The following is a 17,068-nucleotide window of genomic DNA, read 5'->3' on the forward strand; positions in this document are numbered from 1 at the left end:
GCTTTAGCGGCGGGTGACGGAACACATGAAACAGCTGCTGTTGGCTACTTTGAGGGTCATTTAGATGCAGGCAATAAAATGAATCAGGCAGAGTAAGTAGGTCTGTTCCTGAGAGCCTCTTATCATGTGGCAGCATGTGTTGTCTTCTTGGCTAAGTGTGTGTGCAGCTCAGTGTGTGTATGTGTATGTGTGTGCGTACCTTGCTGTCAAAGTCAGAGGTGTTTACACAGGCTTTGATGACGTAGAGCAGAGAGTCCACCAGGCCCTCACAGACGCGCATTTGTTTTCTGGCCTCCTCTCCAGCTGAACTCAGGTTCCTTTTAACGCACATGCCCACAAGCGCGCACACACACAAAACCAGACATTGGGCCTGTTATTTCAGTTAAAAGGGGGATAAATGAACACAAAAATTACAGCTTTGTGTGCGTGTGTGTATGTGTCTCCCACATAAATGTGTAATGTGGTTGTGTCACCCATGCACCATCAATAATGCATGAAGTGTGTGTGTGTGTGTGTGTGTGGTCTGTGGCTGTAAGTATCTGACTAACACAAACTCAGCCAATTCTTAAAAAGACAATAAAGTGCACATCATAATCCCGTTCACGTGACTTTTAATAAGCATTACTCACATTTGTTTGTGTTTGTTTCAGTGAGCCCCTGAATGAGCGTGTTGCCAACTACATGTAATAGCACCCGACGTCCACCGTGTGGTGCTAGTGGCCAGTGTGTTCATCAGGTGGTTTACCTTAGACAGCCTGTGGTGTTCCTCAGCACCAGGGAGGAGTGAAATTTCAGCTTGTGGTCATCGTCAAAGGTGGAGCTGCTCCATCCGGAGTGAGGGATGATCACAGTGTTGGTGAGGGTCGTTAAGGCGTCCCGGATGATTGTCATCTTAACTGCGTCGCACGACGACAGGTTCCACAGCACTCCTGCAGAGACACGGCTTTTTGAGACACACGCGTGCAAACCTCCAGTTGTGTCAGCTGTCTTGTGCAGTTAGAGTAACCCAACAGAGAGACAAACAACCTGAGCTTTAAATAGCTCAGTTTCTGGGGACGTGTCCATGAAAAAAAACACAACACACACACACACACAAATAGGCAGAGACAGACACGCACACACGGAACAAACACTCCTCTGACAAATGAGCCCAGACTGGAGCATCAAGGCATCAGTCGTATCAAGTTTCATTCGAGCAGAGAAACCCTTTCAGCGGCAAATGAAATGAAAAGGGGGGAAAAAGGAGGATTAAAATGATATTCACAAAGTATATGAGTATTCAGAAATGATGCCACAGTTCAAATATACTTTTGGTAACCACTGATAATCGGGCACAGAGCTTCAGCCTTTGATGCTACATCTGTTCAGGATTAGCCAGCATGTAGCATGCTCTTTTAATTAAATGGCTCTTGGTACTGGGCTTACACTAATGCACAGGCTGACTGACTTCTGCAGGGCAGCGCTAACCTTGGAGAAGACTAATGCAGCAGACGCAGGACTGAACACAGTATTCCCATCCAACGTTGCCACAGCAAAACATTTTAAAGTGCACGTGCGGTTCATGACTCGTACGTGACAGTAGCAATTCAGCCGATTGTTTTTGCTTTACACGTCGCACAAACAGAACACGTGACATGACAAATAACAGCAATTAGCAAATCGTATTCATGATTCCTGTCTTAAATTGTCGTCCTTGCATTGGAACATTAGATTAGATTAAATATTTCCAATGTGTCTCATGTGGTAACGCTTCATCTTTCATATCTATTACACCCATGGTTCTTAAACTGCGGTACGTGTACCAACAGTGGTACGTAAGCTTCCTCTGGTGGTACTTGGGGTAAAATCAGAAATACTGTTCTAGTAGGGCTGAACAATAATCGAAATGTTATCAAAATCGCAATATGGCCTACTGCAATTTTTAAATAGCAAGAGGCGTATTTTGTTCAAGTCAAAGTGTGTAAAAATATCATTTTGATTAATTATTGTCTTGATCTATACAAATCTTATTCTACAGACAGAAGAGAACATCTTTGTTTCTCACCCATCTGCACAAATATCACACAGTTTCCAAATTAAAATGATAATAATGATGTAAAATTTACTCTCTCTCTCTGATATCGCAAAATCATATCGCAATCGCAATTCCTGTCAAAATAATCGCAATTAGATATTTATTCAAAATCGTTGGGCCCTATGTCCTAGTGTATATACCAGGGTATGTGATCGGAGTGAAGCTGAGGAATTTTGACCGGAGTGCGTAGAAATGAAAACATTCAATTAATAATCCTAATTAGAGTCACCTTATCTCTCACTCCATCTTAATGTAATTTCACCATACCAGTGTGTGAAGTATATGTGAGGAAGAGCAAATTATCTTATTGGGAATAAATCTGCCTCCTGTGAAAAGTCTGTAGCCGACTTTGTTCAACCAATTTACACCAATGTATTTTTACGGTGGTGATAATGGTGTTACTTCGAGAGCTCAATATTTTTGAGAACCACTGTATCACACCACAAATGTTGAAATGAACCTTAAAGGAATACTTCAATGATTTGGATTTAGTTTTGTATTACTAGAATAGGGATAGTATTTTTGAACAATTGCGCTTCAAAAACTGCAGTTTCAAGGCTCGGACCAAGTGTCACTGGTGGGCACGTAACAAAGAAAAGAATGAAGATATTTCCCGACTCAGGGGAAACTGAGGTTGTGAAGCACAATTATTCAAAAATACTACCCCTATTCTAGTAATACAAAGCTAAATGCAAATTGGTGAAGTATTCATTTAACTTTATTATTAAACATGAATAGAAATCTAATTGTAATTCTGTCAGAAAAATAACAATTCAATGCAGTATTTCCCCGAAGTTGTTCAGCCCTTGTTTATAAGTCATTTTGGTAAACGCAAGCCACTTTTCCACTGGTCAAAAAACCCACTAACACACTAACATCTGTTTTTTTTCATCTGCACTGGGCACAAATACAATCAGCATTCACTCTTGGGTCAAGTGACTCTCTCCACCTACTACTTTTCCAGTGTTACGATATGATGCACACTATTCATGCAGCGAAAATGAAATCACTCGGTTGCTGCTGAGTTTGTAAGAGGGAGGATTCAAGTGAAACCATCATGACATGGCCACTGCTCTCCATGGTGCTGCCTTTTGTTGTGTGCCGCTCCTCTATCGGTGCCTCTATGACCTCAAATATGACTCACTGGTGAAAGACAAATGAGTCAATTAAAGTAAAAGAAAAAAACAAATCTGCTGGTTCCTGTTAATGCTGGTGTAAAAGAGATAAGGATACAAAAAAAATACATTCTCAGCTTTCCCGACCTCTTCCTTCGCAACCCTCACTGTCACTGTTTATTCTCTTACCACACTGTTTTTCTTTCTCATCAACAAATGGAGATAATATCAGTCTATAAATTGGCTCAGGAGCCCAATTCAGACACGCTGTTGGCAACAAGCTGCAAAGATAAATACAGATCCCTGCCAAACACACTCGGCCAGTCATTTCATCAACAGTCAATTCACATTCCATTATCCTAATTAAGACTACATTAAAGTCTCATTCAAGTTGCTTCGGTGAATTTTCATAACTCCATTTTAATACAAATAACAGATTGAAGCAAAACTGAGGATGTGATAGTAGCACTATGTGTGTGTGTGTGTTGTTGTGTGTCAAACCCTGAGCATCAGGTGTTCTGCTCACGCTCGGATAGGCAGTGGGATACATTTAAATCACATCCTTCTGTGGAGATTGAATCTCACTTTTTGCACAAGCCCATTCAATCATGTGTTTACCTTTCTCACGGGGAATCTTGGTTTGGCCCGAAGTTGGCTCATTAATGCAGAGATAACACATACACATTCCCATGCCTGCTGACCAACTTCACCCTGCTTGCCTCTGACATGTTACTTCACGCCCACTCCAATGTCAATTTGTGGAAAAGAAAATTGTCTGCAGGACTGCAGGACTGGCCCTGTGGTGGCAGTGAGGAGAAATCAACAGGCAAATTCACTTGAGTGTGACTGACACTGATGTCAGCCGTGTAACGCGAGAGCCGATATCCACAAATCATATCTGACGGTCAAATGGAGAAGACCCGTGTGCATGGTTCCTACAGCGTAAGTCAAGTTCAATTCAAGACTTTCTTAGCCATTTTTCATGCCACTAGAACTGAAATTTAAGACTAATTAAAGCTGCAAGCAGCAATGTGCTGTCAGCAGGTAGCGCTATACCCTTGACTTGCCTGGTCTCTAGTCTCAAGTGTGAAGTTTTGTGCAAATGGGTCAATGCACGGCAACGTTACAAGCCACTTCTTATTTCATGGCAAATGGACGAAATTCGCTCAAATTCTGATGGTTGCCATTTTGAATCTGAGACCTTCGGATAACTCTTCATCTTTCATGTGTTTAATACAAATTGTCACGTTTAGTCTATGTCTACAAATTGTCACGTTTAGTCTATGTTGGTACGATTATCGCGCTCAGACGAGTTTGTTCATTTACCAAACATCCAAATCGTCAAATTCAAAATTGCTGACTTCCTGTTGAGTTGAGGTCATGGCCCTAATAGACCTTGGGCTGCAACATGTTTCTACCAAGTTTTGTGAAATTTGGTTCAACTTAGTTTCGGCTTTGTCCTACTGGGTTTCACTGGGTGCTACTGAGTCATTTTTCACCACTTTTACATATTATCCTTATTTTATACATTCTCTTTTACATTTGCGAGCCAATTTTTGTCTGTTTTCAAGAACATTTAGTGCCTCATAAACAAATTCTAGAACTTCCAATAGGAATCGCACCACTGTGTGAGATTTCCGGCCCTAAAATCAAAATAAAAGCTTAAATCCAAATGTTATCCAGAGAGCTGTTGCTGCTGTTCCTGGTGACAGTATTGGAGGTGGGGGTGCAGGTGTGACAGATACTAGAGTAGAACAGAACTGCTAAATCGCTGGAATTTGTTTGTTAATTATGAATTCAATGCCTTTTAAGACTTTTAAAGGATTTGCAGGAATCCTGTGTGTGAATTAACATAGTCCAACCTAAACCTTCTTCTCTGCTCAATGTTCTCTATTGCCTCGGTCTGGCTTTGACTCACTGACCTCAATTAAAAACTGTTTTGACACCAAGGCCAATAATCCATCCAGGGCTCATCTACAGGGAGCACACGGAGGCAAAGGTTCGACAGGAAAAAACAACGTATATCTGGTGAAAATGTCTCTAACTGCAGCTGAAGTTTGAGCCAAGAACTAACCTTACTGATAATTGGGTGGACATTTCCTTTGGCTGTAACGGGTTGTGTGCAGTTGATGGAATATGGAGGATGAATGTCAACAGATCAGGAATGGACTAACCGGCCAGAACAGATCGCATTAGTGTAACTTCAATCTGACGCAGCCACAGATGTTGGGTCATCACCGAGTGTCTGACTGTTTCCTATCAAGTTTACGATGTGTCTGACACTGCCCGTCCTTATTCATTACTAAACTGCTCTACTTGTATACGCTGTTGTTTTTCTTCTGCACCAAGCAAAACAAAAGACCAACAACCCCAGACAGAGGCAGTTGCAAGTTTTACTCGATAAACTATGGCTTTAAAACTCTTTATGAGCATGTAAAATGACTGTTACAACAGATTTAAAAAGAGTCACAGATTATTTCCATGCCTCAATACTGACTCTCCTGTCCTTTCAGATCCTGCCCTCCTTTGCAATCAGCAGTTCCACGCCCCCTTCTCCTCACCTGTCATCGGTTCTGCTGCTGTATATACACCAGCTCACTATCACCTTACCTCTGCCAGATTATCCCACATTCTTAGTTTGACAGTCTACCTGATCTGACCTGTTTCTGTGTTTTGACCCTTGGATTTCTGCCTGCCACTTAGTGGATTTGTTTGGGCCGACTCTCTGGTATATTTGACCCCTGACTGTTTTTGTTACCAGTAAATTGAACACTCCTTTTGAACGGATTTCTGCTTTTGAGTTTCTTCTCTGCCAGAGCATGTCACAAAATGACAAGAAAATGGCACAAATATGTCGAATTTAGGTCAATAGTTTTTTTTTTAAAAGCATTTTCTCCAATACTGATTTTCAAACTAGTGTGAATTCCAAATATCCTGCATTTTCCCTGCACATTGTCTTGCAGGTATCACTTCGATGACGATACCACAAAGACACATCAGGCCCCGAGCTGTCGAGCACCAATGACTTCAAAACACTTGAACTGTGATGGTTACAGTGACTCTGATGAATAATAATAATAATAATCATGAAAAGATCCTGGGAAAGAAATTGATGCAAGCGATTATGGCTCATCCCCCAAAATGTCTGCCTGGTCCTTTGACAATCACTGTCTCTTAAACTACATGGCAACATGTGACTGACTTTGTCAGACAGAGCAATTACTGCGTGGGCATTTACAGGTTTATTAACCCTTCCGCTTTCAGCGAAGTTGAACAGGAAACTTGTCAATGCTGCATTGACTAAATCTCAGACAGACAGCTTGGAGGCGTACTTCTGATGTCAGTAAGCATTTCTCATTTTCTCTCTCCCGCAGTGGAAGTCAGGAAGTCAGCCCATTGCTGCTTATTGCTATAACTAGATTTATTTTTACCGATTTATTTTTAAAAATTAATTTCTTCTTTTTTAATTTGATGAAAGTTTTTATTCTTTCATCCTTTACCCTCAACAAATATCACAGCAGTGAATACCATCATGTGGAGGCTGGTTCTATCTGTCTAGATACGAGGCATCTTGACTCTTATAATGTTAGTTTGACAAAAATGATATATTATTGTGTATATAAACTTATCATGCTTTAATTAATTGAGTAATTAAAATATTTTTTCTTTAGGGCTACATGTACGAAATGTAGTATTTCAAGAATGGATGAGCTGATATTATACTCAGTATCGGTATTTGTCAGATTTGTCAGAAAGATAAAAAATGCAAAATCCAATAGAATAAAAAAAATCCTACATATATATATATATATATATATATATATATATATATATATATATATATGTGTATATATATATATACATAACATGACATAACATAACATGTTATAACATATATAGAACATGCTTTACTATGCACAGAGAGTAAAAATCATCAATAGTATCTGTGGGCTGCTTATCCCTTCTTTATGCGAAAAAGAATATTTGTTATGAGAATGTTAGTTAAATAGTTTGAAATTGAATGGAAAGCCAATATTAAGTCATGAAATGTCCATGATACATCATCAGAGATCAAGGAAATGTGTTAAAAAGAGATAACGGATACACCGATCAAAGTGCAGGCAGTATAATTAAAAATTGAACATTTATTTTTGGGACACAGACTCTTGCAAAACTCGTATATTTACGTGCCGCTGCTTCAATAACCACAGGTTGCCGGTAACACAGCTATGGGTTTGAAATGCCGACCCTAAAAAGCCTCACTACCCCTCTCAAAAATGTCTGCAGAGGAGTGTGGATCATAAGTTTCAGCCAAGGTCCGCTAATGCTCCCTGTCTCTCATACACAGTGTGGTTGGATATTAAACAAATGGAATAATTTTACAGCACATTATTCATATATATTGCCTTGACATCTCCACTCATTTTCTTTGCTGCTGGGAATCAATCTCTACCTTTTTCTGATGTGAAAACATAGCAAATAGGTTCAATGGTCATAAAAAAATAAAACAGTGTATCTGTGTGTATGTTTGTCCATGAACACAGTGTAACAGCGGGTACAAGTTACTGAGAGTAACCATTGTAAAGGCTGAAGGAACCTGTTGTACATATTTTAACAATACATATAAACTTGTTTGACAGAATAAGAGAAACATGAAATATTAAACATGTATAAAAAATGTGAGTAGGTGAGTGTGTGCATTCATGTCAGTGCTAGTTTCAAGTGTCCCCTGAGTTGTAGGTAATGACAGTGCTGTGGGCTTTGGTCTTTTGATCTTACAGGCTGTTTGAGGACAAAGCAGTAACCACGGCAGCTGCTGGAAGATGGGGCCGGTAAAGGAGCTAAGAGAGCATTTTCCGTCCCAGATACGTGACCCCTGACCTCAAGCAACTGGTGGCCATTTATCCCAAGTGAAGCATGGCTAACACCTGGACCTGGACCTCACAGGAGGAGTCCAGACGGAAACGGAAGAGGAGCCACAAAATCCTGACAATTGGATTCTTCTTGACGACCTTTGACAAGACTGACTTCAGAGCGTTTTGCAATGGCTTCTGTTGACAATCTCACACAGGGACATTCTGTCGTTCTGTCGTGTCACAACAAGTGCATTTTAAAGTAAATGCGACTTAAGGGTTTAGGGCTGGTGTTTTAACTCCTGTTCATGTCCTTTCTCAGGCCCTCAGCCACTCACATGCTGAGTTAGAACTTCTGCGGATGAAACTGACATAGACATATTTCAGGATTTACTAGGATTTTCCATATTGTGCTCCATAAGTACAAATGAGCTGTGGATGAGCGATTGATCTCCGTTTGCTCCCTTTACGGCTTTGGTCGTCCACTTCAAAGCTCTTCATGTGGAAGGTCTAATCAGGTGTAATTAACCAGAGGTGATGCAGCAGCGCTGACCTTTTCTAATTGCTCTCTGTCCTGGGGACTGCACCACCAATTAGCCACAGCAGGCTCTTTAACTTGTGAATGAAAGGGGAGAAATTCATTTGTTCATTATCTACACGTTATCCTTTAAGGGTTGCTGAAGACCACAGTCCCAGCTGAGACCAGGCAAAAGGCAGGGTACACTCTGGAAAGGCCACCAGGGCCAACATAAGCCTTGTCTCCACCCAGTGGTACAGCACAGCTCAGCTCAGCTCACTTTGGCGCTGTTTGGAATGCTACACCTCGATCTGACTTGCAGGGTGTGTGGGACAAAATATGTCGCTATTAACACAGCTGTGTCACTGGTATGACATCATACCAGCATGACACACTGTAGCTTGCCAATAAATTCCACAAAGAAGAAAAACGGGACAGCGTTATAACAATGGAGGACACACAGCATTCCGTGTTGTCTCTTTTCTGGCACGTGGCTGTTCGTCACAAGAAGAGGAACCAGATTTGTTTGAGAAAAGCTGCACAGAAAAACACTGACATTTTACGTTAGTGTTGCACATAAATGGTGATAGCTCCACCCCTGTAAAGGCAGGAACACTGTGCTTCACAACGGAAGGGTGCAAAAAAAATGGGACCGTGCATATCAGTTATTTTGGTACGCTTGACAATGGAAATGCACATAATTGCACGATGTACCACATTGTACTACTTGGTGTAAACAGGGTTATACAGAAAGAAACAACTATTCACACTCATATTAACAAACACGGTCAATTACGTATGTTCAATTTAACCTAATCCCGATCATCGTCTGTGGACTATGTGGACTATTATACATTAATTCTTGCATAAATTCTAGAACTAGAACAAGGTAACGTGATAATTATGCAAAACTGAAAAGCTATAATAGTGTTTTTATTTACAGTGTAAATGTACAGACAAAAATGGGGAACAAATAACACACGATGAACAGCTATTTGTCTCGCCTTCGCAAAATCCACACACGGCTGACGCAGAAAAGGCTCCGCTGTCGTGTATGTTTCTGCAACGCTGTCAATCAAAAACTGGTCCCGCCTTTTAAACACTTCCTCCAATTATCATGCAGAAGCCCAGCGTCCGAAGCCCACATAAGACCGCTGATTCTCAACCAAGTAGTGACTAACATTTGACAACATTTTAGAGGAAGCCTCTGGTTGAACAAGAACTCAAACCACTGACTTTCATGCTGCAAGGCGACAACGCTAACCACCACACCACCATGCTCGCAGTAAAGCCGCTCTAAGTAAACCGACACCTAATTGTAACAAAGACCTGAACGTAAACCTCTTTGCGGACCAAACACAAACGCTACCGAGTGTTTGCACGCTCCGGCTGTATTGTTTTCCCTCAGGAAATGCTGGAGTGTAACCTGAGACTATGTTAACGCTGGGGCTGAATTCAAACAAAAACAGCTGAGTCAGCCACCTGGGAGCCAAATGTCTTGGCTTGCTCATTTCTGTTGCACTCCACCCTGGTCCAAAACAACAAGGATTTATACCTCGTTTTCAGAGCTCTGACAACACACACACAGGACTGATCATGTTTCGGTCCAATGCAACTGACAAAAAGACCGGGAGGGAGTACACCAAATCTCTCAGCAGCCAGAGTAATAAATTAAGAATATGAATCCTAGGGAAGTGTGTTTTCATTTCTTTGCACATATTAAATGCAGTAGATACAGTAAAAGTAACTTAAGGACTTTTATGATCTCAAGAGAGACCACGGTGATCAATTATTTGGTCTTCATTCACACTCGACACATACAATCAGACTATTATAACCATCTCTCCTAGAACACACTGGGGGTAAATATTTGAATCTATCATTTTCGGCACAAACTATGCATCATATCTGTCCTGCTGTAACCTCACGGTGGATCTCCCGAAGACGTGATGTGAGAACAGGCCTCTTACAAAAAGTTGGCAAGGAACTGGGGTTGAAAATAGTGCTAACGTGACGAATCAATATAAAACGAGACTGAATGTCAAATAGATACGTCTTGTGACTTACAAGTGATCATTCCATATAATACACATGACAGGAAAGATGTAAAATGTGAAGATTAATGTGTAAAAATACGTGAATATTTTGGGGTGTCACCAAAACAAAAAAAATACCAAATCTCAGGTACACTTTCTCAGAAATGTGTGTCAGGGGAAACTATCAAAGTTAGAATTCTCTATTGTGGCTCACCTGTGACGAGCTCCCGCACTTCTGCATCTACCGTCTTTCTCAAGAGTCGGAGCAGAGCTGGGATTCCCCCCGCGTTCCTCACAGAGATTTTATTGTCATCCATTGCTTTGCCATAAACGAGGTTCCTCAGGGCTCCACTCGAGTTCTTCTGGACGTCCAGGACCTTGTTGTCCAATAGGTCCACCAGATGTTTAATCCCTCCCAGTCGACAGACCTGTGGATGGGGGCGAATCAGGAACACACACACACATCTGAGAATGATTCTGACAAGTGGACCAACAATTATTCAGCTCATCTGTCACGAAGACCAAAGACCAAGACTCATTCATACCGGACACAGATTATTAAAAGTGTACATTTCTTCTTGGACAGAGATTTAAAACACACTAATGTCTTATTCTTTTGTCTGTGCCGATCAAACCTTTACTCTGTCACTAAAATGATGCAAGAGTATGAACAGTGTGGGCTTTACATTGGGCTTTTATTTGAATTCTTCCTTCTAATTTGCCCCTTTAATGTTTTAATGTTACCACATGTTATTACCCAATATTAAAAAGAAATCAGAACGTATGTTTCTCTCATTAATCATCTCATGATGCTGTTAATCTGGTTCTATGTACTGTAGGTTCTGGTTTTATCCGTTGTTCCATCTGTCTGGTTTCTATCGTGTTGATGAGAATTAATAACAGAATGATTCAGAAAACACAGTGGAACACAGTCCTCCACACTGTGGATTATTAGTATTAAAGGGTCTGTATTTATATAACACTCAAAGCTGCTTCACACTACAGTTTTGCCAGTCGCTCATTCACGCCCATTCACTCACACTTTCATACAGCGCGTTTTCTGTCACTCATCTTTCATACCCATTCAAACGCTGCGGTCACAGTCGTCAGGGGCAACGCATGGTTAAGTGTTTCCCCCAACATTTCTATAATGGTCAAATTTACTTGAATAAAAGAATGTAATACTCCAGTGTGTACTGGTAAGCCTGAGCATGTGAATGTGTTTGCAGCAGCTTCAGTTGTGGGGGCCCAGCTGGGTTGTTGTTATTGTTGTGAGCAGCTTTTTTTTTTTTTCCTCCATTTTTTTGTGCTGACAACTGTGGAGGCAGTTCCAAATTCTCAGCCAAAGCCAAAAAAACCCAAAGGCAATCTGTGACTGAGCAGTCGGAACTGAAAACCAGGGTTTGGCAACACAAATGATCAGCTGCATGCCGAGTGGAATCTGCACTTATGATGCTGCAGTAGACAACGATGGCATCAATTTGGTGCTAAATCAAAAATATTGAAGAATCTCAGTCCATTTAACAGATGTTATAACAGAGGATTTAAGCGGTGGGCTGACTGACACTAACAAGGTTTGTATTAAAACGTAAAGAAAATGTGCATTTATCTGTGGTTTCATGGACTGCTGTAATGCTAATATTCGGAGGTAGTTCTTGCACTGAACAACAAATCGAACTTCGCCTACTGCAATTTTCAAATCGCAAGAGTTAAAGCCAAAATGTGTGCCAAAATATAATTTTGGATGAATTATTGTTTTGAGCTGTACACATCTTATTCTACAAACAGAAGAGTTTGTCACAAAGCTATAAATAGTAATCATTTTAAATATGTTTAAATATGAGAATCGCAATTCCTGTCAACATGATCGCAATTACATATTAATTTAAAATCCAACATTGTGGTCTCCGCACGAGTCCATTCATTGCCTCTTTTGCCTGATCTATCCACAATCTATCTATTTCTACATCTATTTCACAATTTTTGCAGTAAAGTGAAATGTATGGCGTCAGATTTAAGTATGTGCGGTTGTTTAATATGCGCGTGGGGGGCCTATATCACGCTTGTGATGCAGTAATATTATTTACTTAAATTTGACATAAATCTGACTTCATACAAATGCAGAGGCGGGGACTTTGTCCTTTTCTTCATTAAAACTGTTTCCAGCGTGTTTCAAATAAATTTGAAGTTTTATACTTGTGTGCCTCCTTTCTTGTTGAGATTGTAATTGTTGTGTTTAGTAGAAAAGAATATTCTAATAAAGCATGAATGCAGTATTTACGGTAAATTGTGTGACAAAAACATTTCTGAACCATGAAACTCACAAAAGCGCAAAAACATGTTTCCCCAAGAGCACAGTGAGGACTATGAAAGCGTGAATGAATGAATAAATGGATGAATGGAAGTATAAAGCATTCACAATCTATTCACTCACATCTTTCTTCTCGTCTTCAACATAACTTCTCCATATTTTATCATTTTAACTCACGAAAACTTTTCAACATGTGAGACGTTTGCTCCGCAGCTTCAGATGCAGGTTCATGACACATAACGAGAGCTTTGATTGGATATCGGACTTTTTCCCGATATCCAGACTTTTCAAGGTCTGGAAAACAGCGTTTGAAAAATTCCATACTTTTAAAAACTTTCAAGAGCTGCGCAAGCACCCTGTGTTCCTATTGCAGTAATTCACATCTGCCTTTTATTGAAATACCAATGTCCCCATCTGCCTCTAGCAAAAAAAATGGAATGCAATATTTCAAGAAACGAGCACAGAGGAAGCTTTTGTTTTCTGAATGTAAGTGTGGGATTAGTGCAATAAAACAAACGACTGGAGCTTCTAAAATAAAAAAAAAAAACAACAACAGCAGCAACAACAAAAAAAGAAAGAAAAAGAAAGATGAAACATGTGTAGTAATTACCAGAAAAATACTTGGGTTGAGTGAGGTCACTCTACAAAGACAGTGAGTGGGTTCAGCAAAATGCCTACCTCTGCTTTGATTTGATTATCGCCAAAGCACAGGTGCTGCAGATATGCGGCTGCATTGGCCTGCACGGAGGGGAAGTGGTGCTGCAGCATGTGAATCACCTCTGTCAGCTCCGGGTCACGCCAGGCAAACTCTCTAGAAACAGGTGGAGCACAAATGTATCAGCAGAGACAACAGAGAGAGAGAAATAAGGTTGTCTGCTGAAGAAAAAAACAAACAAGAAACAGCTCAATGTGAATTTAAAAATTAGATTTAAGTAACAACCACTTCTTTGTAACTGCTTTACGACCAGCAGTGCACTAAAGGTAAAGCGTATACAGTGTATTGTAAATCCAGGGTTATATGCTGAAGCACTTTTATGGTCAATTTTCATGCTTTTGCAGCACCTCAAAGCTGTTGTAAATTACAAATTTATACAAATGCATACTGGAAAAAAGAATATTTCACTTCTTCTGACATATTAAAAGAGCTCATTTTATGCAATAAACCACCAAAATTGTGTTTTCTAATAGTCACGCAGACGAGGTCTAGGCAGAGGAGTTTACATCCTCTGATTTATTTTATTCCCCCGCTCTAATGAGAGAACTACTCAATCAGATACAGTCGCGGTTAATGTCGAAAAGACGTACAGACGAGCATTTTCAAGCACTTTATTAAAAATCCGAGCACTTATCAAACCTTGAAAACACACCATTAGGATTTCAAGCACCTGTGCAAATGCTGGTATTAATGAAGGACTCCGACTGGCCAAGACAAAATAAGGAGCTTAAACCCAAAAGAGGGGCTACTTCTGTGTGTTAAATAGCTGTGGTTTGATTATGAAAAGTCAGACATAGTTCAGAGCTCATACTTTTGCTCAAACACTTCCCTCTTTAACCACCCACACAAGAAACGAGAGCCACAAAAGTACAGTCGAGTGCGGAAAACAAACCCCACTCAGACCTTACAAGAGGCTCTTACCATCTTAGCTCTGCCAGCTTACATCTGCAGAGTCATGACTTCAGTTCACGCAGTTCAGAAAAAGCAATTTTTGAAAATAGTCTTTATCAGTATATGAGATTTTGGCCATAAAACACAGAACTAATCACTGATGTTTGATTTGCTGCTGAAGTGATATTACCTCATGTGTTCTGACTGATTTTCCTGGACAGGAATCCTGTTAATTAACATTCTAGGGGATATTTTACATCAGTGAAGTTCCTTTGACAGACCTGAGGTGTGGCTGTAAACCGAGAGTGCACTCACTTCAAGTTCTTTCACTATAGAGTGTAAACAAAGCTCCCAGTGTGCAAAATCAGGGGTTTTACTAAAGGCTTCCACCCAGCCTGTACGCTGACACACGTCTATATGACAAGAGCAAACACAGCACTTTGGTGCATGTGAGAATCTATTGTTAAATGGCCAAGGCAGAGTAGAGTGAGTTTTCTGTGCGACTACCCAGAGGGCTCTCTGTTTAAATAGTAAGTGGACACCGTTGTTGCTTCGGCAGAACAGGGATGCCTTGTAAGCGTAAGTAGTCCCTGTGGATGTGCAACGTTACACAGGTTTAGTCTAAGGCTACATTCAGCATTATAAAAAGTAAAGAGAGCAGCTCTTACCTGGGATCCTTCTGAATGCTGTCTATGGAGGGTGAGCGGGTGGCGCCGTCGTCCATGACAACAGCCTGCCGTGTGTAGTTCGGATCGGAGGGCCGGTATTGTGCCGAGCGATATGGATCAGCAAAGGTGGCTGCTGTGTTAAGCACATAGTTGTTTCTTTGGTAGGTCATGGCACTGCGCTGGCTGGATGTCCGTTTGAGACTCCCCACCCCTGAGGGCCCACAGAAAAGAAAAAAAAAACAAAACCACAACACCATTCAGAGAGAACGTTTAAACAATAACACACACATGCGAGCCAACAAAGTGGAGATTAGCAGCCTTCAGGCCTTTTCAGCTAAAGTCTGAGCTTTGCACATGGGCAGCAGGCAACTTTAGACCGAGCTGAAAATACAAACATGCAGCCGACAGACTCAGCAAATTCTCAAATCTGGAACCAATAAATGTGGAGGATAAAAACTGCTCCCATGGTTCCACAAAGCTGGAGCCTTTTCCTTCAAAGGCCTGTTTTGCTTGTTGTTCTGTTTTTACAAGATTGTGTTTAGCCAGAGGGATCCTGGTGGTTTTTCAAAGACGACAGGACGACTCCACCTGCTCCACGGTCCACAAATCCTTTCCTCACCGGCTTCTTGCTCCTTTGTGCCGACGTATTAATCGGATGGTGATGACGATGGTGAAACATGACCAGCTCCAAAAAAAGAGTCAGAGATGCACTAGTAAAGTAGAACCATCACAAAAACATGCGGAGAAGACGTGTCTTCCAAGAAGGGTCCAATATTCAGCTTGGCAGCATCTTGCCATCCTTTCGTTCACCCGCTCCGAGACATATTATGACCTAGTTTCGTAAAACAATGGGTCACACACAGAGAACTGCATCAACAAGCTGACTAGAGTCAGTCCTGCTTCACACCAGAGTCACGTGACGAGTGGCAGCGTGACTGCTGTGTTGGTCAGATCTCTATCAGCTGCCCAAAAGGACTGGGCATGTGCGTACACCAACTCCCTCCTACCAGGAGCCAAGGCGTCAACGTGTGTGGCTGCTCCAAAAACACAATTTCTCACATCAGTGCACTCCCGTGTTGGGCTGCAGTGCTTCCCGGCAATATGGTTATGCCCAAAAATATCACCCAACACAACACAAGAAAACTGGAACACAAACAACACCGTGCAGCTCTGCGACTGAAGCGGAACCATTTGGATGCAAATTCTTGTCTTTTCAGGCCAGGATCAGTATTTCTATTCAACATAAACTCTTGTTCCCACCTGCACAAAAAGAGAAAGTGCAAGCTTAAAGAAAAAATAAATAAAAATAGGCAGATACTGGGTGAAAAGCTGATAGGAGACAAGCGACATTGAAATTGCTTTTCATGACTTCACAAAGAATACTCCAGGATCAAATTGGATTGTTCTAATGAGTTTGCCCTGACAAAGACTCCATATCACTCCATATAAAGCCGGCATAAACACAAAGTCTGTGCAGCATCTTCACAACATCAACACCATTTATTTGTCAACTTAGTGGCTCTTCAGCGTACCAAAGAGAAGGCTTGATGGAATGTGTGTGTGTATGTTTGTTTATAAGTGCAAACGAAGCACGTGTATCCAGGGCACCAGGGATGACGGGAGAAGAACGGTAAAGTCACAAGAGCTGGGAGAGAACAGAGTGTGGACGTGGGTAACCAAGCTGTTCCCTGGCCCCCTCCATCCCTCTCATTCTCCGGCATGACACGCGCGGGTAATGGACTCTTTTGTGGCGGGATGACATAGTAGTACCTGCCTATTAACTTATGTCTCACCCTTTCAGTTTGACAGTGGAGGGAGGAAGAGGGTGGCAGGGAATGAGGAGGCGAAAGATATGAAAAATGAACAGCGGCAGAGAAATAAAGTAGCG

The 17,068-nt window shown here is 41.2% G+C and overlaps 1 protein-coding gene across 8 annotated transcripts in view; it reads right to left on the reverse strand.

Annotated features, from left to right (window-relative positions):
• The window catches only part of pkp4 (plakophilin 4), an 87,309-nt gene that overhangs the window by 10,331 nt on the left and 59,910 nt on the right, over positions 1 to 17,068 (reverse strand). For all 8 annotated transcript variants that reach the window (XM_044019790.1, XM_044019788.1, XM_044019789.1 and 5 more), the window contains 5 exons: positions 15,181 to 15,391; positions 13,585 to 13,717; positions 10,810 to 11,023; positions 746 to 929; positions 200 to 317 (listed from right to left, as the gene is read on the reverse strand). In XM_044019790.1, the coding sequence (XP_043875725.1) occupies positions 200 to 317; positions 746 to 929; positions 10,810 to 11,023; positions 13,585 to 13,717; positions 15,181 to 15,391 (860 nt within the window). The remainder of the gene's footprint in view (positions 1 to 199; positions 318 to 745; positions 930 to 10,809; positions 11,024 to 13,584; positions 13,718 to 15,180; positions 15,392 to 17,068) is intronic.

This window comes from Solea senegalensis, linkage group LG2 (assembly GCF_019176455.1).
Source record: "Solea senegalensis isolate Sse05_10M linkage group LG2, IFAPA_SoseM_1, whole genome shotgun sequence".
Classification (NCBI taxonomy): domain Eukaryota; kingdom Metazoa; phylum Chordata; class Actinopteri; order Pleuronectiformes; family Soleidae; genus Solea; species Solea senegalensis.